At 38.2% G+C, this 25,577-nt stretch overlaps 1 protein-coding gene across 4 annotated transcripts in view; it reads left to right on the top strand.

The window, feature by feature from the left end:
* MYO3B (myosin IIIB) overlaps positions 1-25,577 on the top strand; it is a 289,387-nt gene that overhangs the window by 30,353 nt on the left and 233,457 nt on the right. For all 4 annotated transcript variants that reach the window (XM_087949748.1, XM_087949749.1, XM_087949750.1 and 1 more), the window contains exons 4-7: positions 4,604-4,708; positions 4,959-5,058; positions 13,251-13,327; positions 22,786-22,931. In XM_087949748.1, the coding sequence (XP_087805874.1) occupies positions 4,604-4,708; positions 4,959-5,058; positions 13,251-13,327; positions 22,786-22,931 (428 nt within the window). The remainder of the gene's footprint in view (positions 1-4,603; positions 4,709-4,958; positions 5,059-13,250; positions 13,328-22,785; positions 22,932-25,577) is intronic.

Here is a 25,577-nt window from a genome sequence, read left to right as displayed (position 1 = left end):
ATGTTATTTTGGAAAGAGTTTAATCTCCAACTGCGAACAATTGAACAGTGAAGCCAAGTTGAAGGCATTAAAGGACTTTTAGTTACGTTTTGGTTTTTGTTACATTTGTGGTACACTCCGGGTGTTCCTTCTTTTAGAACAGGCAACTGTCATGGTCTAAAATCAAGATAGCTACAGTCCTTGACTTACAACAGTTCATTTAGTGACCATTCAAAGTTATAGCAGCACTGAAAAATGTGACTTATGACTGTTTTTCACCTTATGACCATTGCATCATCCCCATGGTCACATGATCAAAATTCAGATACTTGGCAACTGACTCATATTTGTGACGGTTGCAGAGTCCCAAGGTCTTGGGATCATCTTTTGTAACCTTCTGAAAACCAAGGTCAATGGGGAAGCCAGATTCACTTAACAACCGGGTTACTAACTTGTCAACTGCAGTGATTCTCTTAACAACTGGCAAGAAAGGTTGTAAAATGGGGCAAAACTCACTGAACAAATGTCTCAGCAACAGAAATTGTGGTCTCAGTTGTGGTCTTAATTCAAGGACTACCTGTATTGTTCTGGTGCTTAGGGGATGCATGTAGCGTTTCAGAGGGAAAAGGACTTCAGTAGACTTAACAATAATACAAAGGGCTGGGTCGTGATCAGGCGTGGGATTCTACCAGTTTGCACCTATTCGCTAGAACCGGTTGTTAACATTCTAAGCAGTTCCCAGAACTGGTTGTTAGAAGAAATTACTGGCCTAATCCTGTAAGGAAGGAAGGAAGGAAACGTTCTGGTGTTGCTTACAGAAACTGCCTCTCCATTAACGCTTATTACATTCTTGGCAGGACTAGACTTCCTGTCTCAAGAACGTCTCTGGAGTTTTTTCCCCCTTCTTTGCTGGTACTTTGAGTGACCATTCAAAGTTACAATGGCACTGAAAAAAATGACTTATGACCATTTTTCACACTTACGACTGTTGCAACATCCCCACAGTCATGAGAGGCCAGGCGAGGAGATGCGTGGCTTGATGCGAGTGATATTGAGTTGGCCACGCCCAGCCAGTCACATTACTACCAAGCCACACCCACCAACTAAGCCACGCCCACAGAACCGGTTGCTAAAAATATTGAATCCCATCCCTGGTCGTGATCATTTTTGCTTTTTCTTGAGAATGGGCTTGAAATGGATATATGATATATAACTTTTTCTGTAAAAAAAGGACATAGGATATCTTGTGGAGTTCACCTGCTCTAGTCTCTAAGCCCAGGGTCTTCAAACTTGAGAGCTTTAAGACTTGTGGAGTTCAACTCCCAGAATTCCTCCTCCAGTCATGTTAGCTGAGGAATCCTGGGAGTTGAAGTCCATAAGTCTTAAACTTGCCAAGTTTGAAGACCCTTGTTCTAAGCCAGTGGTGGCAAACCTTTTTCAGCTCCCGTGCCAATAATTGTGCTCGCGCTCGCATGCCAGCACCCCGAAGGCAATGAGTGCAGGGCCCGCCCACCCCCCTGCATGTGCATGTGCGATCACCCCTGCAGCGCGCTGCACGTCTGCTCATGCGCCTGCGATCCTCTTGCTGCACACCACGCATCGGCACCTGCGTGCGCAATTCCCCTGCCACCGCCATGCATCTCTGCACCTGCAGTGCAATTCCACCGCTGCGTGCCATGCACCTACGCATTTGTGCACATTCACCCCTCCATGCACCATGCATCTGTGCATGCATGCGCTATCCCCTTGCAGCATGCCATGTGTCTGTGCGTGCATGTGTGATCCTCCCGTGCCATCCATCTGTGCATGTGCGTGCACCCCCCAGTGTACACTGCGCGTCTCTGCGCACCCCTGCCCCCCGTACATGCACACCAGATACCCGACAATCAGCTGTTGGGCGGTGGTGGCATGCGCACATGCGCAGTGGGGCTCTTCCAGGAGAGCTCTCACATGCCAGGGGAAATGGCTCTGCGTGCCACTTCCATGTCATAAGTTTGCCATCATGGCTCTAAGCAACTGAACAATTAATCAATGGAACAACTTGCCTCCAGATGTTGTAAATGCTCCAACCCTGGAAGTTTTAAAAAAAGATGTTGGATAACCATTTGTCTGAAGTGATGTAGGGTTTCCTGCCTAGGCAGGGGGTTGGACTAGAAGACCTCCAAGGTCCCTTCCAACTCTGTTATTCTATTCAATACAAAAGTCCATAAATCTTGGTAAGTGATTCTATTTTATACAGAAACGAACATCACAAGCAATACTTGTCCATTTCAGCAGATGCCCTTGTATGGTGCCTGGCAAGATGATATGCCAAGAAATAAGCTTTGCTGCCACACGCCAGGTCACTGGTGTTCCCTCAAGCACAAGCTTTTATGAACTGCCTTGTTCACAGCCAAATGTGTGATTAAGTCAAGGTAGTTAAAAGGATTTAAACCAATTTGTTCTCCAGAATGAATATTACAATCTACATCAAAAGGTTACACGGTATCCTCCATCAAACATAAACGTTGTAATGAAGCCAGTAGTAAATAGACCCTCGGAGGCGTTTTGAGGTAATGTATTGGATGTTTTAAGTCAGCACCTACATTGAATATCCTAAAGGTGTGCTTCTTCAAGAGGCAACTGGACTTTCTGGTTTTCTTTGAAGACATTTCGCTTCTCATCCAAGAAGCTTCTTCAGCTCTTCAGCTTCTTGGATGAGAAACAAAACATCTTTAAAGAAAAACAAGGAAGTCCAATTGTCTCTTCAAAAAACCCTCTTTGGGATAACCATGATCGGGATGACGGAGAATCTCCCTAGAAATCTCCCTACATTGAATCTGGCCCCTGGCCCCTTTTACAGGCTCAAGAAGCCCATCAAGTGGAGAGAAGTGGAGTGTGTACTCCTGGCTTAGGACATTAGCACTTTCTAGTATGCTTCTAGTGAATAAAATGCAGAAAAAGAAATAGATTGTGGATAAACATATCACTGTGGGAGTAACATGGGTAATTAATGATACAGAAAAGTACATTTAGAAAGATTTTACTCTCTCTTTCCCCCCTTTCTGTTCCATTAAATACATGGCATGCAAGTAAGGTGAACATGTTTACAAAGGCTGCATTTTCTGGATCTGAAAGTTTCTTTCTTAGCTGTTGGCAGAACAGACATCAAGGCTGAGCTTAGAGAGATATGCATGTTGTCTATTTTATGCTGCCTGCTAACAGCAGCGTTGATAGAGTGAACATTTGAAATGACTGTAATTTGCTGCTTCCCAGTTATCAAACGCATCACGTATAGAACAGAAAAAAAACAACAGAGAACTCCTTTGTGCTTTCTTTCACATCAAAAGAGTTTGAAAAACATAGGTTCATAAAGACAATGCTGATTATTGGGACTGTACAGATCACTGGACAGACTGTACAGATTAAAAACAACAGGTTTTTAAACCGTTGAAAATAAAGAGCAACTATTAAAAAAACATCCTGAATTAATTTTGGAAAGTTCAGCTCAGGGAAAGTAGCATTAGTTTTACCAATAGCACTTACATACTACTTCATAGTACACTCTCTGAGCAGTTTGCAGAATCATCTTATTGCCCCCGACAATCTGAATCCTCATTTTACTGACCTCAGAAGGATGGAAGGCTGAGTCAACCTTGAGCTTCTCAGAATCAAACTCCTGGTGCGTGGGCAGAGTCAGCCTGCCTTCTAACCACTGTGCCACCACATATTGGCCACTAGTAAATAGAGGAAAACTAAGAAAAATCTTTGCTTATGTCCTTACAGCCATATGAGTTAGGGTAGACAATACTGAACTAGATGGGCTTACTCTACTATAGTCCTATGTTTCCCATAGGATTATGGGAATTGCCTATGTTTTTATTTCTTTTACTTTAGATTCAGGCCTCTCAGCAGATCACAACAAAATCCACTAATCCAAGGTTGTTTCAAACTTGAGAGCTTTAAGACTTGTGGACTTCAACTCCCAGAATTCCTCCTCCAGACATGTTAGCTCAGGAATTCTGGGAGCTGAAGTCCACAAGTCTTAAACTTGCCAAGTTTGAAAATCCTTGCATTAATCCAAGATAACTGCAAAGGAATGGAAAATTTTTGAAATATAAGTAGGAATATATTTAGTTAGAAAACCTTATGAGAGAATTCTACTAATTGCCTTATATCCTTATAGCTTATTGGAGCTTCTGCATTAAGAGTCAGTTTTGAATTGTGATGACTGGGCAAGGCCTAGAACTGCCCTTCTTTGGTCACTGGCACAGCCTCCCTAGCTTTCAGTAGAATAATGGAAATTGTAGTCTAATATATCTAACATACCTTGAAGCCACCAGTTTGGAGAAAACTTACCTAAAAGTAAACACAGGTTTAATTGTTCTTCTTGTCCATGCAAGAAAATGTAATTAGCACATTTGTATGCCTTCACAATAAAGATGTCATGCTGGAAATCCAAAGTGTCTAGATCATGGCTATTATTTGTAAATAGCTGCTTGTGAACATTTGTGATGACTGATTTCTTTTACTGTGTTTTCTGTGCATGTAGTTGCCCATCTATAGGGATTATGATCTAAGCATGCTTGTTGAGTAACGGATGCCTTGTTTCATTTCCCTTGTTCCTCTCCTGTCCCCTTAACAGCTGTGTAATGGAGGCTCGGTCACTGAACTTGTCAAAGGCCTACTGAAGAGTGGCCAAAAGTTGGATGAAGCAATAATCTCATACATTTTAAGAGGTGCCCTTCTGGTAAGGATAGCCATTTTGCTTCTAATGACAAAATAGGATGCAATTTAGCCATTCTGATACACTGTCCAGGTAAAAGGGAGAACATTGTTGTCTGTTTACTGCAGCTGGTGATTGTATTGAGACTGTGATATAGTAGGCAGAAGTTCCTACAGTGCAGGTACAGATTTTTTCCCTGTTAAAGGACTTTATATAAGTATATGAGTAAAAACCATTTTTTCCTCTCCTTTTTTTTCTTATTACGGACACTCAGGGTCTTCAACATTTGCACAACAATCGCATCATTCATCGTGATGTCAAGGGGAACAACATTCTGTTAACAACGGAAGGAGGAGTCAAGCTTGTTGACTTTGGTAATCCATCCTTCCTCCCTCCCTCCCTCCCTCCCTCCCTCCCTTCCTTCCTTCCTTCCTTCCTTCCTTCCTTTCCCCCTAGTTCAGAGAATAAACATTTTTTCGTGCATATGAAAAAAAAAAAAGGATATTGCTCTCAAGTAGCCTTCATCACATTTATTCTCTCTTAGCTGAAAACTAAAGTGGTACTCTGGGCCTAAAAACTAACCTTTCATTTAAATTTGCAAGTACAACAGTTATATTTGAGTGTGATTAAAATTGAAAAGCCATTATATAAAACTGGTGACATTATTTCCAAGAAAGATATGCAAGTTGATTCTTTTTTTATAAAGTCAAATAATAATAATTGAAAAAGGAATCACAGGTTAATGCCAATATCACTGTAACAAAAAAAAAATAAGGCTATCATCTTCTTTCAGTGTCACTTGGGAAGAAGCTGGACTAAATTTGCAGGAAAGGGCCAAGTTGCAAACGTTAGCCTGCAATTTGAATAAGTCCATCACAGTCCATCATGGCTTACTAATTCCCTGGTACCACAAAACCAAATGAACTCAAGAACAGATATCTGTAGAGATTCTCAGTCATCCAGGTCATGGTTATCCCAAAGGTGCTTTTTCAGGAAGCAACTGGACTTTCTTGTTTTACTTTTTGAAGATGTTTTGCTTCTCATCCAAGAAGCTTCTTCAACTCTGACAGGATAGATAATCCTTCCATTCCCCACTATCCTGTCAGAGCTGAAGAAGCTTCTTGGATGAGAAGTGAAACATCTTCAAAAAGAAAAACAAGAAAGCCCAGTTGCCTCCTGAAAAAGCATCTTTGGGTCAAGAACAGATGCCACTTGTGACCCGGAGGCCAGAAATTCAATATCAATGTGTACTCAAAATATCCATTTTAAATAGAGCTTGGACAAGCACTTGGACTAAAGTGCTTGTCAACAGCTTCATTACTAACCTCTTTAACAGCAAATGGTAAAGGGTAGAAATCACTATTCATCAGATGCCACCTTCCTAGGGTAATAATTAGCACTAGCTGCTAGAGTGAGCTGCAGGAAATTGGCATCAATGGCAAAAGAAACAATGCCGGTTAGAAAAAAAAAGAAGCTAGAAAGAGAACAACATTAGTAGAGTTAGTTTTTTTTCTGTGTTTTGCACATAATTGCCTTGTTGCATTCCCATAGAGGAACACAAGATCAAAATGAAGCAAGAGTGGGAAGGTATTTGTGAAATTAGCTGTACTTTATTTAGAGAGGAGGTGTATAAAAGAAGCCATGGGGTTGGAAGGAGTTACTGCCTGGTGTGTGGGGGAATATGGTATATATTTATAGCACTTCAACTGTACAAATAGTCATTTATTTTCTAAAATGAAATTTGTGTGCTTTGGAAAACCAATGCTTAAATTGGAATTAAATGCAGTATTCATTGTACAACTATCAGTTAAGTCCACATCTAAAACAAGCGGTCTTTTAGATTTCAGCATGTATGTGTGGAGTATATGGACAGAGCAAAACTGATATGATCTGTCAGTTACTGAAACGATCTATTACGATTTTCCTCTTCTCAGCTTTTGTCAGAGGACCTGGGATTTTGCAGTTTGCTAAATGTTCTGCAAGCTTCTAGTGCCCTCTTTCAAAACTGGTGAAAAGTAATTTAACTCTGTTTTTTTTTAACCTCACATACAGTAACCTATATAGCCTTAGAGAAATGTTTGGAACATGTAATATGAACTTTATCAGTACACAGCAAAGCACATAGCCATTTAAAAAACCAACTAGCCAAGGGTAAATGAGAGAAAATCACTTTCAAATTCCTTCAGCAGAGGTTGAAATTGATCTGCCAATCATCTTCACTCCTACTGACCTTGGAAAGGTGATGAACCAGCAAGCCAATCATTCCTCTCTTTCAACTGATCAATAGGAATCTGTCAAAAAACAATCTCCTATCAACAGTATCTACTAATGAGGCAACTGCAGTACCCACACTGGAGATTTTTTTTCTTTAAAAAAACCCTCCTTTTTACACAAAAAGAATAACAGAATTCAGAGGAACCTTGGAGATCTTCTATTCCAATCCCCTACTCAAACAGGAGACATAATACCATTTTAGCAATGGCTGTCCAGTCCCTTCTTAAAAACCTCCAGTGTTGGAGCACCCACAACTTCTAAAGGCAAATTGTTCAACTGGTTGATTGTTCTTACTGTCAGGAAATTTCTCCTGAGTTCTAGGTTGCTTCTCTCTTTGTTCAGTTTCCATCCATTGCTTCTTGTCTTGTCTTCTGGTGCTTTGGGAAATAGGCTGAACCCTCAAATATTGGAACACTGCTACCTTCTTCTCACTAAACTAGACATACCGAATTCCTACAACTGTTCTTCATATGTTTTAGCCTTCAGACCCTCCCCCAATCTTCTTTGGTGCTCTTCTATGCACTCTTTCCAGAGTCTCAACATCCTTTTTATATTGTGGTGACCAAAGTACCGAAAGAAAATGAAAGACACACTTCTTCAGTAAAACTAAGATGAAGCTGCCTGATATCAAGGCATCATTCGTCTTGTAATGAAGATCCCTTTGAAAGTTGTAAAGGAGACATGATATTTTTTTTATTTGTCAATTGCTTACAAGATAATAGGTATAAGTAAAAACATAGTTATGAATACTTGGATACATATAAGAAAAATAAAAATATGTATAAAAGAAACAATAGGACAGGGACAGTAGGCACATTGGTGTGCTTATGCACACCCCCTACAGACCTCTTAGGAAAGGGGTGAGGTCAATAGTAGACACTCTAAGGTTAAAGTTTTTGGGGTTTGGGGAAGAAACCACAGAGTCAGGTAGAGTATTCCAGACATTGACCACTCTGTTGCTGAAGTCGTATTTCCTGCAATCAAGTTTGGTGCGATTAACCTTGAGTTTGTATCTATTGTTTGCTCTTGTTGTTATGGTTGAAGCTGAAGTATTCATTGACAGGTAGGACATTGCAATGTATGATTTTATATACTATACTTAGATCGGACCGAAGGCAGCATAGTTCTCGGTTTTCAAGGTCTAGAATTTTGAGTCTGGTGGCATAAGGTATTCTGCAATGAGTAGAGGAGTGGAGAACTCTTCTTGTGAAATATTTCTGGACTTTCTCAACTGTGTTAATATCAGATACGTAATGTGGGTTCCAGACTGATGAGCTGTATTCGAGTATTGGTCTAGCAAATGTTTTGTATGCTAGTCTAGTTATTAGTGTAATATTACCAGAGAAAAAGCTACGTAAGATTAGGTTAACAACTCTTAACATCTTTTTGGCTATGTAGTTACAGTGGGCTCTAGCACTTAGGTCATTTGAGATGAGTACTCCAAGATCCTTGACAGAGTTTGGATCATGAACAAGATCTTGACTATTTAGCCTGTATTTTATTTTCTTATTTTTTTTTTTGCCAATATGTAGGACAGAGCATTTATTTGTTGAGATTTGAAGTTGCCATTTGTTTGACCATTCTGATACACAGTCAAGGTCTTTTTGAAGGGTAGCAATATTTTCTGTGGTGTTAAATAGCTTTACATCATCAGCGAAGAGAATGCAGTTGCTCTTGATATGATCACAGAGGTCATTTATGTAGAGTATGAAAAGAGTTAGTCCTAGAACACTGCCTTGGGGGACACCACTGTTGACAGGTACAGAATTTGATAGGACACTCCCAATTTTGACCATTTGTTGTCTGTTTGACAGGAATGCTTCTATCCAGTTATGCAGGTGTCCAGAGATACCGTAAGATTTTAGTCTTAGTAGTAGTTTGTCGTGTACCACTGAATCAAAGGCTTTACAGAAGTCTATGTAGATTACGTCTATTGCTTTGCCCTGATCGAGTTGTGTAGTCCATATGTTTTGCAGTGTAAGAGTTGCAGATTACATGATAGTTTTTTCCTAAAACCAAATTGTTTATTAGAGAGTAGGTTGTTTGTTTCCAAGTGGAGGATGATGGATTGGTTAATACTTGATTCCATGACTTTACAGGTGATGCAGCATAAAGAGATTGATCTGTAATTTTCAACTAGGCTGGGGTCTCCCTTTTTGAAGATGGGGATGACTGTGGCTTGTGACCATAGTTTTGGCAAGGAGCTGATCCTGAAAGATTTTTCAAAGATTATGCTTAGAGGTTTGGCTATGGCAGTGTGTAGCTTTTTAAAGAAGTAGGCACATATTCCGTCCGGTCCAATAGATAGAGATGGTTTTAGATTGCGTAGTGCTTTTTCAACAATGACTTCTGTAAAATCACTATGTGTAGTTGTCTGTGGTTCGACTAGGAAATACTGGGCATGATCCATTGCTGTTTAGAAATACTAAGCCAAAGAATGCGTTAAAGAGGTTGGCTTTAATAGTGTCGTCATTGCAGTCTTTACCATTAGGTCCTTTCAGGGGTGGGATGGACCTTGAGTCTTTTAGTTTGTTGTTTACAAAATTGTAGAAAGCGTGGGTGGAATTGGTGCCGAGAAGGTTTTCTTCTTGTTTAATGTGATAATTGGTGCATTCAGTTTTTATCTGGTGGCATAAATTTTTGTATCGGCTTTTGAAGTTGGCCACGTGACCAGATTTGTTTTTCCACCAAAGTGATTTCTTTTTGGATTGAAACTTCCTTATTGTTTTGGGTAATTTGTTTTGTTCTGGTTTTGGGAGTTGTTAATGGTACATATAGTTTGATGACTCTTTTGACTTCAAGTAAAAATATGTTGTAATGGTCTTCTACAGTATTGCATCCAGAGAATAGAAATTGCCAACCAAGGGATGAGAGATTGTTGTTTATAAGATCATAGTTGCCTTTTTTGAAGTTATAATTGGGGATCCCATCGTTGTGATGATTTTTGTGTGGATGTATGTTGAGACAAAAGTCAATCATGTTGTGGTCACTGTTGGAAAAGGGTTCTTTAATTTGTATTCCATAAATTGAATTCAAACTATTGCAGAAGATGAGATTGAGGCAGTTATTAAGTCTAGTGTTGTTGGTTACTAGTTGTTCTAGTCCCAGATTTGTTACTGCATTGTGGAAGGTTGCATGTTCAGTTGTACATTCGTTAAGGGTCCAGTTAATATGAGGTAAATTGAAGTCACCAAAAAAGATAAAAGCGTGTGGGCAGGATGCTGCCCATGTTAGTAGTGTATGCATGTTCAATGTCATAATTAGGGGCTCTGTAACATAGTGAGATCCGAAATGTGATATTTAAGGACAGTTCACAGACGATGGTCTCACGAATAGCAAGCTCCTGGGTAACTTGGATGTTTTTTAGATGTAGGGATTTTTTATAGAAGATAGCAACACCACCTCCTCTACGGATTTCACGATCTGATCGGTAAACATGATAGTCTCTTACTGTGGTAATGGAGTCAGGGAGAGATGCATTGAGCTATGTTTCACAGACAAATATAATGTTGAATTTAGCCGTATTTAGTAAGAGGAGAAATTCAGGTATTTTATTTACAAGGCTTCCTGCATTGAGTAGCTTGCCTTTAAGGCCAGTTGTGGTTGGAATAGAGGTAGCTAGGGGTGGGCGGGCCTAGTTTTGAGTGATGTTGGATTGGATGGGGTGGGGTTGGATGCGGAGTTGTTGGTTGTGTGACTTTGTTTTGATGCGATCAGCTCTGTAGTCAATGTATAGGTCCTTTTCTCCATTGTCTAGACGGTTTTTGAGTTCTGCGTGGAGTTCACGGGAGCGGATTCTTTGCAGTATGGATAAGTCTGGTCTTGAGCAAAGTTTTTTGTGGTTGGGACTGGTTTTTGCAATGGCATTTATTGTATGAATGAATATGCGTTTGCTGGACTCATTTTTGCATACAACTCTACAAAATCCTGGGGCCATAGAGCCGTCATTGTATTTGTACCCAGGGCCATCTCTGGTTATTTCAATGATATCTTCAGGAGAGATGTTTGTTGTATTTGAGTTGCTTATGATATCACAAACTTTGGTGATGTCATCTGATACGTTGGTGTCTTCGAGACCAAATAAGATGGCATTTGGACGTTTCTGTTCACGTTCCATGGTGTCTCTGATGAGTAAGGAGATATTATTTGTGGAATTATTTGAAGGGATAGTAATTGTTTGTGGCTGTGGTTTGGTGGTTATTTTTGGTTGTAGTTGTGATTGTAGTTGAGGTAGTGGTGGTTGTTGTGGGATTTGATTTTGAGCTGATAGGTGCTCACTTATCTGTGCTGTATTTTTTTTTCCCAAGAGAAATTAGGCTTGCTCGTACAGTTGTTTCCAAAGGTGTTGCTAAGCATTCTTCTATTGAGTGAATGAGTGATTCTATGCTTTCAACTCTGTCAGGTAGGGTACTCAGTTTGTCATCAGTTTCGTAACCAGGTACTAGGTTGTTCCTGCATTAGGACCTTAAATGGAAGAGAGAAATCTAACTTCTTTTAGGCTACTTTTTTTAGGCTAGAAGGACTTGAATGTATTGCAAGGACATTTGCACAATCCTGCTGTTATCTAACTCACTGCAGTAACCTCATCCCCAACTTCAAACAAAAGAAAAGAGATTTTAAACATCCAAACAGCCTGAAGCAATTCCTTATCTAAGAGAAGGAGGCGGGGTGGGGGAGGCTAGTGAATACTCTTGGCTAGATCAAGGCAGCATCCCATGGGAAAAACCTGGTAAAAAGGCTGAAACTCAAGAGCCTAGAGAAAAAGTGAGCAAGAACTTCAATAGGGCTGCTATGCTGTCCAGCCAGTGTATGGGAATTGGATAGTTAGGTGGCAATTGTGAGCTGTCCCCTTAAGGGAATGCATCATGGTAAATATAGTTAAGGTATCCTGGGAAATGTAGTCCATGTCATGTGACCACATCTGTAATCCTAATTGGTCACTAAATTGACCCTCGATGGGTTGGGGGAGTTATCCTCACTCTTGGCTGAACTCATGGACTCGTGGTAATTGTTCTACTTCTTTCGTTACAAGATGGGAGAAAAAGGATAGGAGATAAACCATCTTTTTACCTACAAGACAGATATGCAAAGGATTGGTCATTAAAGAAGAACTTTGTCACAAATGTGAGTTATGAGGATAACTGATGAACCAATAAAAGTACTTTGTTATGGATGTGTTGTGGAGTTTATCTATCTGCATCTGTACAGGATACAGAACAGCTGCTAACCAAGCACAAGGTCTGCAGGGATTTATTTCACAAAGAAAAGAATATGCTGCTGTGTGTCCTCCCCCAATTTGGGATTCACTGAAGCTGAGCAGAAATAAATTTGGTTCAGCTACTGAACCGAGTCAATGTCACAGGATCATAGAAGCCTGGGGTTGCTTTTGAACTATTGCAGAATCTTCACATGGAAGATGTGTGAGAATTACAGAAAATATAAACATTCAGTCAAATCACCCTCCTCTAAGCGGTTGCTTTTTAATGGATGAATCTTGACCTCCTCCAATTTTCTGGGGAAGACTGTGACCTCCACAACTACAATACAGGTAGTCCTTGACTTACGACCACAATTGAGCCCAAAAGTTATGTTGCCAAGTGAGGCATTTGCTAAATGACTTTTGCTCCATTTTATGACCTTTCTTTCTACAGTTGTTAAAGGAATCGTTGTTAAGTTAGTAACACGGTTGTTAAGCGAATTTGGCTTCTCCATTGACTTTAGTTATCAGAAGGATACAAAAGGTGATCCCCAGACCCTGGGACACTGAAACCCTCATAAATGTGAGTCAGTTGCTAAGCATCTGAATTTTGATCATGTGACCATGGGGATGCTGCAATGGTCATAAGTGTGAAAAAACAGGATGTGAACAGAATAAAAAGGCTGCAACGAGAACTTTGATTGGGTTCCTTAAGTAAAGGATTTTCTTGAGCTACATGGGATTCTTTTAAACTTTTCAGGCTGCAGAATCTGTTAGAAAAGTTTCGTGCACAGTTTTAGTGATAATAAAAAAAAAATTGGCTGTGTTCCACAGAATTTCTTTTTTTCTTTTTCTTTTTGCCTTTATTTCCTCCCAGAATTATAGCAACTTCTTGTGCCTTAATTGATTCTTCAACTATGGAGCAGCAGGCCAGCTCAAAAAACATTTAAGTTAAATTTGCCTAGCTTGCAAATTCTCCCCCAGTTAGTGGGAAAACGTGCAAATCTATTGACACTGTTTTTTCTCTCTCAGGCATTGTATGGAAAAGTAAACAAGCTACGCAGCAAATGTTCAGAATGCCTTTTCTTATTACAGGTGTTTCTGCACAGCTCACCAGTACCAGGCTGAGGAGAAACACTTCAGTTGGGACACCATTTTGGATGGCTCCTGAGGTAGGTTATAACTATAATGTGCTGTGTGTGTTGCTTATCTTGTTTTTTTTAGTCTTGCTAGATGTACTGCCCTAATTCTCTAAATCAGTGGGACGGGGAGGGGGTTAGTTTTTGTTTTTTTTGACAACTTTAAGATCTGTGGATTTCAACTCCCAGAATTCTTCAGCCAGGGAAATCTTAAACTTACCTGTTCTAAATCCTTTGATGACTAGCATTATAGCTGACAGAAATAAAAGTTTAGGACTTCCCTCGATTTATATACTAAAAATGGATAATGGAATAAATCTAGCTTTTTATCTAGAATTGTGATTTTGAAGTGAATCTTATTTATTTATTTGTTCATTTGTTCATTTGTTCATTTGTTCATTCGTTCATTCGTTCATTCGTTCATTCATTCAGTCGTTCAGTCGTTCAGTTGTTCATTCGTTCATTCGTTCAGTCGTTCTTTTAATTTATGGCTTTCTATACTCCATAGTGATTTCATTCAGTCTTTAAATATTTGCTGTTCAGACTGAGGAACATGTTCTATGTTTTCTTCACTTCATTTAATAATGCAATTGGACTTTCAAAGATGGTGATAGCCATAACAGGGCTGCTGATAAAGAAAAGTGAGGGCAGGCATTCACATTTAAAAAGAGATAGGCCTAAGAGGACAGAAGCTTAGAGAGGTACACCAAATGCATTCGGTAGAAGTAGAGTAAATATCAGATGAAAGAAAGAAAACAAAAGTAGAAGTTGGAAAAGTAGAATGGACAAAATAGTTGAAAGGTCTAAAGAGCACTTGGAAAATGAACAGACTTGCTATGACATGAGGAAACCCTGCAACACTTTTGAGGATCTCTTGTGTTATTAATCCTTGTGATCACAATTATTGAAAAACAGTGATGCTGTTTGGATGCCAGGACAGCGTAGATCCTCAAATAGGATCATCACTGGGGAAAAACAGAAGAGAAAGCATACTTCATACAAAAGCCCAAGAAGATCATCAACAAAATCATTTTGTTTTGAGGCTCCAACCACCACAAAGTTGCCCTTCTCAGCATTAACCCATGCCTTGTCCCTTTAAAACAGAAGTGTCTCTACGGAAGAAAAACAAAATTATGAGGAGATGATGCGGTGAATTAGATGTGGGGAGACCTAGCTTCTAGTCTTTCTTTAGGCACTGAAGCCATCTGGGTGACCTTGGGCCAGTCACTTTCTTTCAGCCCTAATCATCATCAGGCTCTGGGACAGAAAGCGAGGAGCAACCTCTCCCCTGCCCTTGCTGCCTCATGCATGGATAAGCTTTAGTATAAGAATTCGGCAAATGCAATGCAGAACAAGCAGGCCCTGCAAAGTATCAAGACAAATGCTAAGACGAACAACTAAAAAGCCCCTCGCGGTATGTATTTTTTAGGGAGCTGGGAGTCCTTCTGTAAAAGACGACGTACTGTAATTATAACAGAGTTCCATACATGCTCTCTAAACGATAACTTGAAATATCAAATGTGTATTTCACATGCTTCTGTCCATTCAGCACCTTTAATTAAGGTGTTTCAAAATATATATTTGAGCAAGGAAAGCTAGCTCCTGACAGAAATTAAAGAACTATGAAACTGCAAATAGAAAGGTCAGTCTTAATATTTAAAATGATTTGTCAATAAACATTGCACTGGATTTATTTGGGGTGTGCCTGAAAGCCTGCTCCACACAGTGCTGCTTTTCCCCTCAGCATCTCTTATCCACTGCTCAGTGACCCTGAACATGGGGCTGAAGGTCAGCCTTAAGTTAATAGCTTTAGGTTTCTTTACTCTCTATTTAGGTAATATTCGTTCTCTTACTGGAATGGTTATTTTATTCTATGCCACAATGCCATTTAAATAAGAGGTAGAGTCTGTTCAGTTTTAGAAAAATAACATCAGTGTTTCTCAACCTTGGGAGACTTTAAAATGCATTGTTGGCTGGGGAATTCTGGGAGTTGAAGTCCACATGTCTTAAAAGTTGCCGAAATTAAGAAACACTGATATTATTTAGACAAAAATCAGGATATAGAATAAAGTTTACTTTTCAGATGTCTCAAAGACATTTGAGAGTTCTCTTGGTATAACTATATTTTTTATAGTTGTGGATAAATTTTATTGGGTCAAGACTAGAGGGTACAGCAATGAAAAAACAAACAAGATGGATGTGTGATTTTATGTGGGTGTTTATATACAGCACATGCTTATTGATACAGAATATATTTTTGCTTTTTTCATAAGTAGTTTTTTTCCAAGTGCAATGATATTAAATTGTAGCACTAGGAACTGTGTTCTTTTGTGGGGTTTTCTACAGTTAAGGATCGTTGAAATATTCTGAAACGTGAATATTTCTGTTACATATTATTTAGGTGCTTTAAGTTTCTAAGTAGGTTTAGGAAGGATGCAAAATGTGGGAATAAATATAGCTAATTTACTTTTTACTTTTATATACTGTACGGTCTTTCCATGCAAAATGGCATTCGAATAAATTAGCATACAGTATAAAAAGATGTAGTTAAAACACAGAATCATATTAAATCATAAAACTAGCACACTTAATTAAAAAGAAAAAAAGAAACAGCGTATGCAGGTTAAATCAGCTCGAAATGAAAAAAAAAAACATCTATCTGACAAAAAAAAACCTCTATCTTCCCCAAACCCCAAAAACTTTAACCTTAGACTGTCTACTATTGACCTCACTCCTTTCCTAAGAGGTCTGTAGGGGGCGTGCATAAGGGCACCAACGTGCCTACCGTCCCTGTCCTATTGTTTCTTTTATTTTTCTTATATGTACCCATTTCATATATTCATAACTATGTATATACTTATACCTATTATCTTGTAAGCAATTGACAAATCAAATAAATAAATAAATGAATGAATAAAATGGTCTTTGCCAACTTCCAAAGGGCATCTTAGATAGCTTCAGTTGGCTTCAGTTATCAGCAAACTTCAGAGATCAATAATGAAAATTGAGAAAGTTAATCTTTCATAGTGCCAATAAGTATCTGTCCTATGGTGACAAGTTACAAAGAAGAATCTTAAGTATCTGGAGACTCGTATGATTTATTATGATGTACACAACAATGTGAAATCATACCTGCCAATTCTTTAGCTGGGGTTGGCACTGAGTTCTTCTCAAGAACTTAGGACGTCATTATATATCGGCGTAGTATATATGTGCAGTCCAAGCAGTGTGACTTTTTGTAATTAACAGATGGAATTTTGTCAATTGTAGATTTTCTAAGTGCTGTCCAAGATTTTTTGGAGTATGGCATCCTGTGTGATAATAACGACCGAGACCATTATAGCCCATTTATGACATAACTTTTCAACTTCACTTTTCAGATATTGACTCTTCATAGTCTTCTCCAATTCTTCTATTCTACTGTCCCCTGGTATTCCCACATTACTATCACTTTATTTTTTTCAACCACAGTTAAATCTGGTGTGTTATGAGCCAAGATGTATCAGTTTGAATTCAGAAATCCCACAATATTTTAACCTGCTCATTTTTTACTACTTTTTCAATTCTATTAGTTTATTGCACAAGCTAAATATATGTTCTACTATTTCCTCTGCTTCTTTGTACAATCTGCCCAGTGATGGGATTCAAAAAATTTTTACTACTAGTTCTGTGGGCATGGCTTGATGGCGTGGCAGGGGAAGGATACTGTAAAATCTCTATTCCCACCCCACTCCAGGGGAAGGATACTGTAAAATCTCCATTCCCTCCGCATTCCTGGGGGAAGGTTACTGCAAAATCCCATTCCCTCCCCACCCCACTAACCTGATTTCTAGCTCTGTTCTCCTGTGCAGGGCAACTAAAGAAGACCCAGTCGAACAGCTGGGACTTGGGAGGCAGAGAATAGATGGGGCCAGTCAGAGGTAGTATTTGCCAGTTCTCCAAACTATTCAAAATTTTCACTACTGGTTCTCCAGAACTGGTCAGAATCTGCTGAATATCACCTCTGCATCTGCCCTTTGAATCATTTGATAATTTTTCAGTTCTGGCCTTGATTGCTTCAAATGAAATAGCTTGTTCTTATGCAGCCAAAATCAAGCCTTCAGTTTCTTCTTTTAATGTTCCAATTATAATTGGAATATAAGCCATTGATCGGTTTTTACCTTTATCCATTTTCCCCTTGATCTTTTGTAGAAATTGATGATGTAATTCTTTTTCTTGCCAGCATTCTATTTGTGGTTTTATTTTATTACATTATTTTGATAGTCATGATCTGCTTTCTTTACATTCAGTAACTTTCTATTTTTAACTTGCATCAATGCTTGTTCTTGGCTGTCTTTTACTCAGCCAATGCATGCTTCTTTTCCTCAACAGTAAACCTCTGACTCCTTTCTGTAGGGATTTCTATAATCTATCAATATCACTATGGGGATACCATGTATAGTGAATAGTCATAAGTTTTTCTTCTCTCTTTTTGGTCCAACTGTCCAGTTCAGTTTTGTCCAGTTAATACTATAGTTCCAGCCATGTATTGTATCACAGGTAGAGCCCAAGTATTGGTAACTTTAACGGATAGTTTCCAATGTTCAATTTTGTCTTTAGCATTTTTCTCTCTCTTTAGATGTATTCATACTCTTATTCTTGTGGGTTGCTCAGTCAGATGGATGGATTTGACATTTTTTGTTCATCTGTTGAGTCCTTCCCAAAGTTGGTATTCAATCATATTAAATGTATTGTTGTGGGATGTAAGGTGTTCCAAATAAAGCTGCCTTTTACAATTGACTGATGATGTTCAAGTATGCTCCAGATATTTTGGAATTTCATCCAAGGCTCACTAACACTATGAGGAGGAACCTTTGGTCTCCAACTCTTGCTCAATCTTCTACCTTACAGGGCTGACAGAGAGTCACTCGCTCAAATTTTCCAAGCTTGAGTATGGACTTGATCCTGGTTCTTTTCAGTTCTGTTTAACATCTTAACCATTACACTGGGTCAAACTCAATAAATCAGGATCATTCATTACCGGCAGTCTCAACATAATTTTTTTTAAATGTCACCTCTATCCTAGGGGTGGGATTCAAATTTTTAACAATGTGGGAGTGGTTTAGGTGGTGGGCGTGGCTTGGTGGTCATGTTATTGGCTGGGTGTGGCCAACTCAATATCACTCACATCGAGCCACGCATCTCCTTGCCTGGCCTCTCATGACTGTGGGGATGCTGCAACAGTCGTAAGTGTGAAAAATGGTTCATAAGTCACTTTTTTCAGTGCCATTGTAACTTTGAATGGTCACTCCACACAAGCAAAGTACCAGCAAAGGAAGAGGAAAAAACTCCAGAGAAGTTCCTGAGACAGGAAGTCTAGTCCTGTCAAGAATGTAATAAGGGTTAACAGAGAGGCAGTTTCTGTAAGCAACACCAGCATGTTTCCTTCCTGCCTTCCTTACAGGATTAGGCCAGTAATTTCTTCTAACAACCGGTTCTCCAAACTGCTTAGAATGTTAACAACCAGTTTTAGCAAATAGATGCCAACTGGTAGAATCCCACCCCTGCTCTATCCATGAAAAATTGCCAGCCATCTCCACTGTACTGTAACCTGAACTTTCTTGAACTTCCATCCAGCATTCCACATACCATTGACCCACACTTTCAAATATCATAGCTGCAAGAAGTGTCTAGGTAGGCTGTAGCTCCATTCAGCAAAGGTTATCCTGAATGCACATTCTATGATGAAAGAAATTGGGATCAGTCACGCATTGGCATTGTAGAGCAAATGGCCTCATCCAGCTAAATATTTTCTTTTCCTTTGGCTTCTTTTGGGTTTTTTTCAATTTCCCAGTCTAGCCTACAGGTATCCTGGTGATCCCTAATCCAAGTACCAAATGGAATTGATCCTGCACATCATTTTCAGATCAGCCAGGATGGCAACTAAGGAGAGGCCTCTCCCCATCCCCTATTTACTTCCCAGATTAAACACCGTATGTTTCTAATTAGAGTTTGAAAACAAAGCACGTTGTAGTTTCTCTCCAACTTTTAATATTAAATTTGATGTCAAGCACCCTGGAAATTTTTTATGGGAAAGCAAAAGACAGCATCTCTTCAGTCACTCAGATAAGTTCGACAGCATCCTGGAATTGATAGAATAGAATAGAATAGAATAGAATAGAATAGAATAGAATAGAATAGAATAGAATAGAATAGAATAGAATAGAATAGAATAGAATAGAATAGAATTCTTTATTGGCCAAGTGTGATTGGACACACAAGGAAATTGTCTTGGTGCATAAGTTCTCAGTGTACATAAAAGAAAAGATACAAACTAGAAATATGAAGATAGTTTTACTACTATAGTCTTTTAGAACATTTATTAACAACTTCCATTTTTCCTACTATAGTTGAGAAAATATATAGAATATTCCCTTGGTGCTATGAGTAAATGAAATTAAATGGATGAAAATCAAATGTTTTTGATAAAGCTTTGCATCTGGTTACTTTGGCTAGCTGTGCTGCTTTTTTTAATATAAGGATAATAATTTAATATTGATCCCCCCCCATAATATGCACAGCACATTATAATGTATGCCAATTCATTTTTCCTTTAAGCTGCCGAATCTCATCAGCTACTTGACTATTAACCTCATGAATGCAGAACTCTTTCCCTCAGAAGGCATTGCTTTTTGCACCCCCAGCTTCCTTCCAGTGGACTGGCTCACATAGAACAAACCTCCTGTTCCCTAGTCATAGCATTCCACCTTTCATATCTGTAGGCCTACAGAAAGTGGGATGTATATTCTTTGCCTTCTAGAGCCCAAGCCACATCTTTATGATTTGATACACTGCAAAATATTTGAAGGATCATTTGTGCCATCGTGTGTCTGTCTGCACTTTGGAACTATCCTCCTTGAGATTTGGACCATGCAAAGTACTTATACCTTCTCCATTATGGGCTGCCTGCACCAATCTCTTTTTGTTTTTGTATCAATCTACATGCTAATTTCCAATTCTCCCTCATCATTAACCATCAGTCCATGTAAGCCTCATTTCCATTGCCATGACAGTATTATAAGATGTGTATATTACACACATCAATATTATATGACTTTTTGGTCTTACATTACATTACTGAAAGTGGTGTCGAAAAGTAAAATGTTGATTCCTGTAACCAAACTGGTAGAGTTTTAATAGATTAGGGTTATTACAATTTGTTGTACAGATAAACCAGCTTTTCCTAAGCAAAATTGTGAGGCCTTTTCCCCATTTACATCTAGCCATCTAACCACTTCTGTGGGACATGGGTGGATAAGAAGCATACAAAATAAATAAAAACCATGACCCCGAGAACGTCTTTTCAGTGCCAGATCCCCATCACTGCCTTTATCTCATCCCAGTTCAGAGTAAGACAGGTTGTCCTAGAATGTATCAGTGCTAAAATTAGCACTTCCACCCTTATTCAAAAACCATCCAAGGGCAATCTAAAGGTGTATAACATTTGTCAGGCTTCATCGCCTATTACCCTGTTTTTCCCCCAAAATAAGACCCAACTGGAAAATAAGCCCTAACATGATTTTTCAGGATATTCATAATATAAGCTCTACCCCAAAAATAAACTCCAAAAATAAACTCCAAAAATTAATATAAGACCAGGTCTTATTTTTGGGGTATCTTTCATGGCTGCAAGGACCTAACCCTAACCCTAACCTGAACCACAAGCAGTAGAGATAAAATAGGGATCGGCTATGGGACAGCAAATGTCATATTGATGTAGATTTCTGTTCAGGTCAAGGTTGGGTGGAAAGTCACGATAATCCTGGTATTCACTGAAGGCATAACTGAATTATGACTTGTGATTTTGTTAAAAAAAAAAAAACCTCTTGATCCCTCTGAACCTTAAATAGCCCCAACTCAGCAGACCTATCTCAATCACTCCTGAGTCTTGGGAAGTATTTTTTTTCTCTATGTATCTCTCCATTTCTTTCAAAGCATCTCCTCCTGAGACATGTCCAGGATGATAACTGCTACATTAACGATTGCCTTTTCTAAATTGGTGGAGTGTTTGTTGAGACAGCTCTTCAATGCAAAGTGCTGACTTAGCCATTTCCCCCCCTTTTTTTCTCCCAAAACTGGAAGTCTTTTAAGCTGTGCATATACTCATTTGTTTATGGCTCAATTAATTAATTAGATTTGCTGTCCACTGTCTCTTTCTTATAGATTGTCCTCATTGTGTTTATCAGTCATACATGCTACTAGTGAACTGAAGTTTCTGTCTATAAATTAGATTTATGTTTTCCCCAAGTCATAAAAAGGAAACATCAAGAACAATCTTGAAATTTATAGAAGTACACTTAACTTAATAATATATTTATGGATGGGGAAATCCCTGAAATAGCTTCCCCTGTAGGCAGAAAATGAGGTGTGACTATTGGGAGAAAATGTGGTTAGCCACAAGAGGGTTATATAATGACATAGTCTGAAGAAGAGGAAGTCTCAATGGTTGGAATAGAATTTGATTTTGTTGTGAATCCCATTTGCTAATGTTGAATTGGAAGCCATAATTGTATGCTGCACCATGTGCCCTTTTCTATTTCTTTTTGACTGATAACATTATGTGAGCTGAATATGTTTCTCAACTTTATTGCCTATCTACATCCATAGTTACAAAGGTCATTTCTTCTAGGACATTCCACTTTAACACTCTCTTAGTGGTACAATAAGTTCCATCTGTATTGTGACTTCTTGAAATAATCTCAGTGATGTTAGAAAGAAGAGCCAAAATATAGAAACAAGGGCTATACCCTATTTTGCCTTCTCAATTATGAGCATGGATATACTTTTCTCAGCTTAATTGTCCATACCATGGCTGAAATGAAGTATGATTCACAAAAGTTCAATATCCTAATAAGTATGTTCATCTTCAAGATGCCATGGTTTTTTGGTCTTTTGTTGGTAATCAATTATTATAAGAGTTTACTAAAGCTAGGATGATAATGATGATGATAATAATAATAATAACCACAATAATAACCATAATAATAACCATAATAATCACCATAATAATAATCACCATAATAATAACAACAATACTCCAACAAAACTGCTACAGAACTAGCACCTGTGATCTCACAATTTTGTGAACATAACAGTAATAAATACTTATAGAAAAGCTGCACTTTCCTTATCCTTTACATACATATAAGTTATAGGAATAGAAGATAATGCTGCTTAAAGTTGGAAATGTAATGAATAACTACAGAACTTATTTCAATTGCTATAATCTCTTGTAATGTTCAGCATCATGAATTTAATTTCCTGAACTGCCTTCTGTGGGTAATATTAAATAGTAGGACTTCTAGTTGAGCATTTAAGTTGTAACTATAATAAGAAATATATGAATGGACACTGGTTATAAGGCATAAGTGGGTATGTGTATAATTTTACTTAATGGGGACATTACTGTCTCAGAGGTTAATGTGGTGTGTTCATTGTCTTTTATCTAACAGGTTATTGCTTGTGAACAACAGTATGACTATTCTTATGATGCCCGTTGTGATGTGTGGTCTCTTGGGATCACGGCTATTGAGCTTGGTGATGGAGATCCACCTTTGTTTGACATGCATCCTGTGAAGACCCTTTTTAAAATCCCAAGGTAGGGCACTAGGTGTCTCTCTTGGCTTACTGGATCTTTCTTGCACTGACAACAGCAATTCAACAGTGAAAATACCTATTTGGTGCATCATTACATCTTACATTACGTTAATTGAAAGATATGTAGCAATAAACGTTACTGTTGAGAAGGTCTGAATATAAGCAGCAAGATATTTTAGAAAAAGAATATTCAGATTTTTACTATAGAAGGTTTTTTTTTTAAAATGATTTACTTATTTAGCTTTTGTAAACCACTTTCCATTTCAAAAATAATTTGTTTCCAAACAAGGGCTGATTATAGTCTAAAAATACAATGCTTTAATGGGCTATTTCTGAAAGAAGAATGTTTGAATGGTTCAAATAGAAGCTTTTTAAGTATGCCGGATCTGCAGCATCTATTTTCTTTCTTTTATTTTCAGACAAAAAATAAGATATTATTTCTAAGCATACTTGAAAGTACAAGGAACCTACACTTCCTTCCACAAGATTTGTTTGGTCTGTTTCTCCTAGCAGGAAGCAAAAGACAGGGGATTTCAACTGTGAAGTATGAATTAATTGCCGGACATTTATAATAAATAGGCTTTCTGAAACATTTGCTTTAAACTGATTGTCAGTTTGGAATAGCCTGCCACTTCTGTGTTCCACTTTCAGAAGAAAAGATACCCACCGGCAATTAGAAAATTAAAACCTTAGACAATGGGAATATTTGACCCTTTCTTATCTATACAATCACACAATTATCATGGGGCTTTTTACCGGGTTCTCCCAATTGCTATTTGCATTTCTGATTAAGTCTATTTATATGTAGATGAAGCTTTCCAACATTCTGCACAGTATTATCTCTGTCCCACAACTGGGTCCAAGAGCTGCTTTCAGAGATTATTCAAACTTAAACAGCAATTCATTTAAAAAAAAAAATTGCCCTGTAGAACGCACAGCAGTAATTAAAGTGAGGGAGAGTTCAAATATGTAAACTAACGCCCATACATTTTTATCAGATAGAAGTTGAAAATGGCTTGAAAGAACAATAGTCTTGATGGAGTATGCCAAATATCAGCAGGTCAAAGAAAGGTGTATGGAAAGGGCATGTGAATTTTTTCCTTCCAGGCCATGATGTATCTCATTCTTTCCATGAGTGCTTTAGTTCACATGCCAAAATAATACTTTCTATACTTCTTACATGAGACAAAACACTACACTTACCAAGAAAGCTCCTTAAATGGCTGTCTTTAAAAAAAAATAAAAAAATAAAATCCAAATTCTTTTACATGAGAAAAATGTATAGCTCAATCAGGAATATTCATAGAAGTCACAAAAGAAACTGGAAAAGATCCTTGTATATGAGTATATCAAAGAAGAAATTACCAAATTACCAAAACATTGTGCTAATTTCTTACAAATGTTTTTCTTGAGGCTTACCAGGAAGTATAGAGCCATACATTGATAGACAAATGCAAAATGAATGGACAGCTTTGAGAAAAGTCAGGAGAACATGAGATTACATAGCTAATATAAAATGGATTTATTTATCAGATTTCTAAGATTACCGTTAACAATTCTGGTGGATTTCGGTATTAAAAACAGTTCAGTATAGCATATAGAATAAAAATAAGTAAACATCCAGAAAAAAAAAAACTATAAAAACAGAACCTGAACACAAAAAAAATTCCAGAAGAAGTTCACAATAACCTGAGTCCAAGGCTTGGGAGAAGAGCCAGGTTTTTGAAGCCCATTTCCATGAGATTATTTTTTATTGTATTTATTTTATCTTATTTGTTGGTCAAACATGTACAAGGTAACAAGTATACGTATGAACATAAACAAGAACAAAGGGAGTAAATATAGATAAATGGGTACAGTAAGACAGGGACGGTAGACACGCTGGTGTGCTTATGCGCGCCCCCTTTAAGGACCTCTTAGGAATGGGGTGAGATCCACGGTAGACAGTTTGAGGTTGAAGCTGTGAGGGGTTGAGATTAGGGAAACACTCATGCAGATCTTTCCAGAGAACAGTCATTGTGGCAAAAGAAGATCTTCTTCCTGGCTCTTTTCAGATGGTATTGTTTAATTAGTGGATTTCAAAGAATTCCAAGTCTGTCAAAAATTACAGGACAAACAGAAACGATTCCTCAGGTAGCTAGGTCCCATTCCAAGAAAAGCTTTATAGGTGATTATTAACACTTTCAATAGTACCCAAAAATTCTACTCAGGAGTTGCACAGTTACTGCCCATGCTGCCACACTTTGGTTAGCTGCACCTTCTAAATGATCTTCAAAGGCAGACCCATATAGAAGACAATGAGGTAACTAGAATAGAATAGAATTCTTTATTGGTCAAGTGTGACTGGACACACAAGGATTTGTCTTGGTGCAAATGGTCTCAGTGTACATAAAAGAAAAGACACATTCATCAAGAGTCAAGAATCATCAGGTACCACACTTAATAATAGTCAGAGGGTACAATAAGCAATCAAATCATACTAGGAAACAGTCAATATAAATTGTAAGGATACAAGCAATGAAGTTACAGTCATATAGTCACAAGTGGGAGGGGATGGGCAATAAGGAATGATGAGAGGATTAATAGTAATAGTACTGCAGACTTTGTAAATAGTTGGACAGTATTGAGGGAATTATTTATTTAGCAG

The sequence above is a fragment of the Notechis scutatus genome, chromosome 1, assembly GCF_049901735.1.
Source record: "Notechis scutatus isolate UNSWTSFEM ecotype Mainland chromosome 1, rNotScu1.2, whole genome shotgun sequence".
NCBI classification, from domain to species: Eukaryota; Metazoa; Chordata; class Lepidosauria; order Squamata; family Elapidae; genus Notechis; species Notechis scutatus.
Note: the sequence above shows the minus strand (reverse complement) of the source record. Positions and strands in the feature narration are given on the sequence as shown.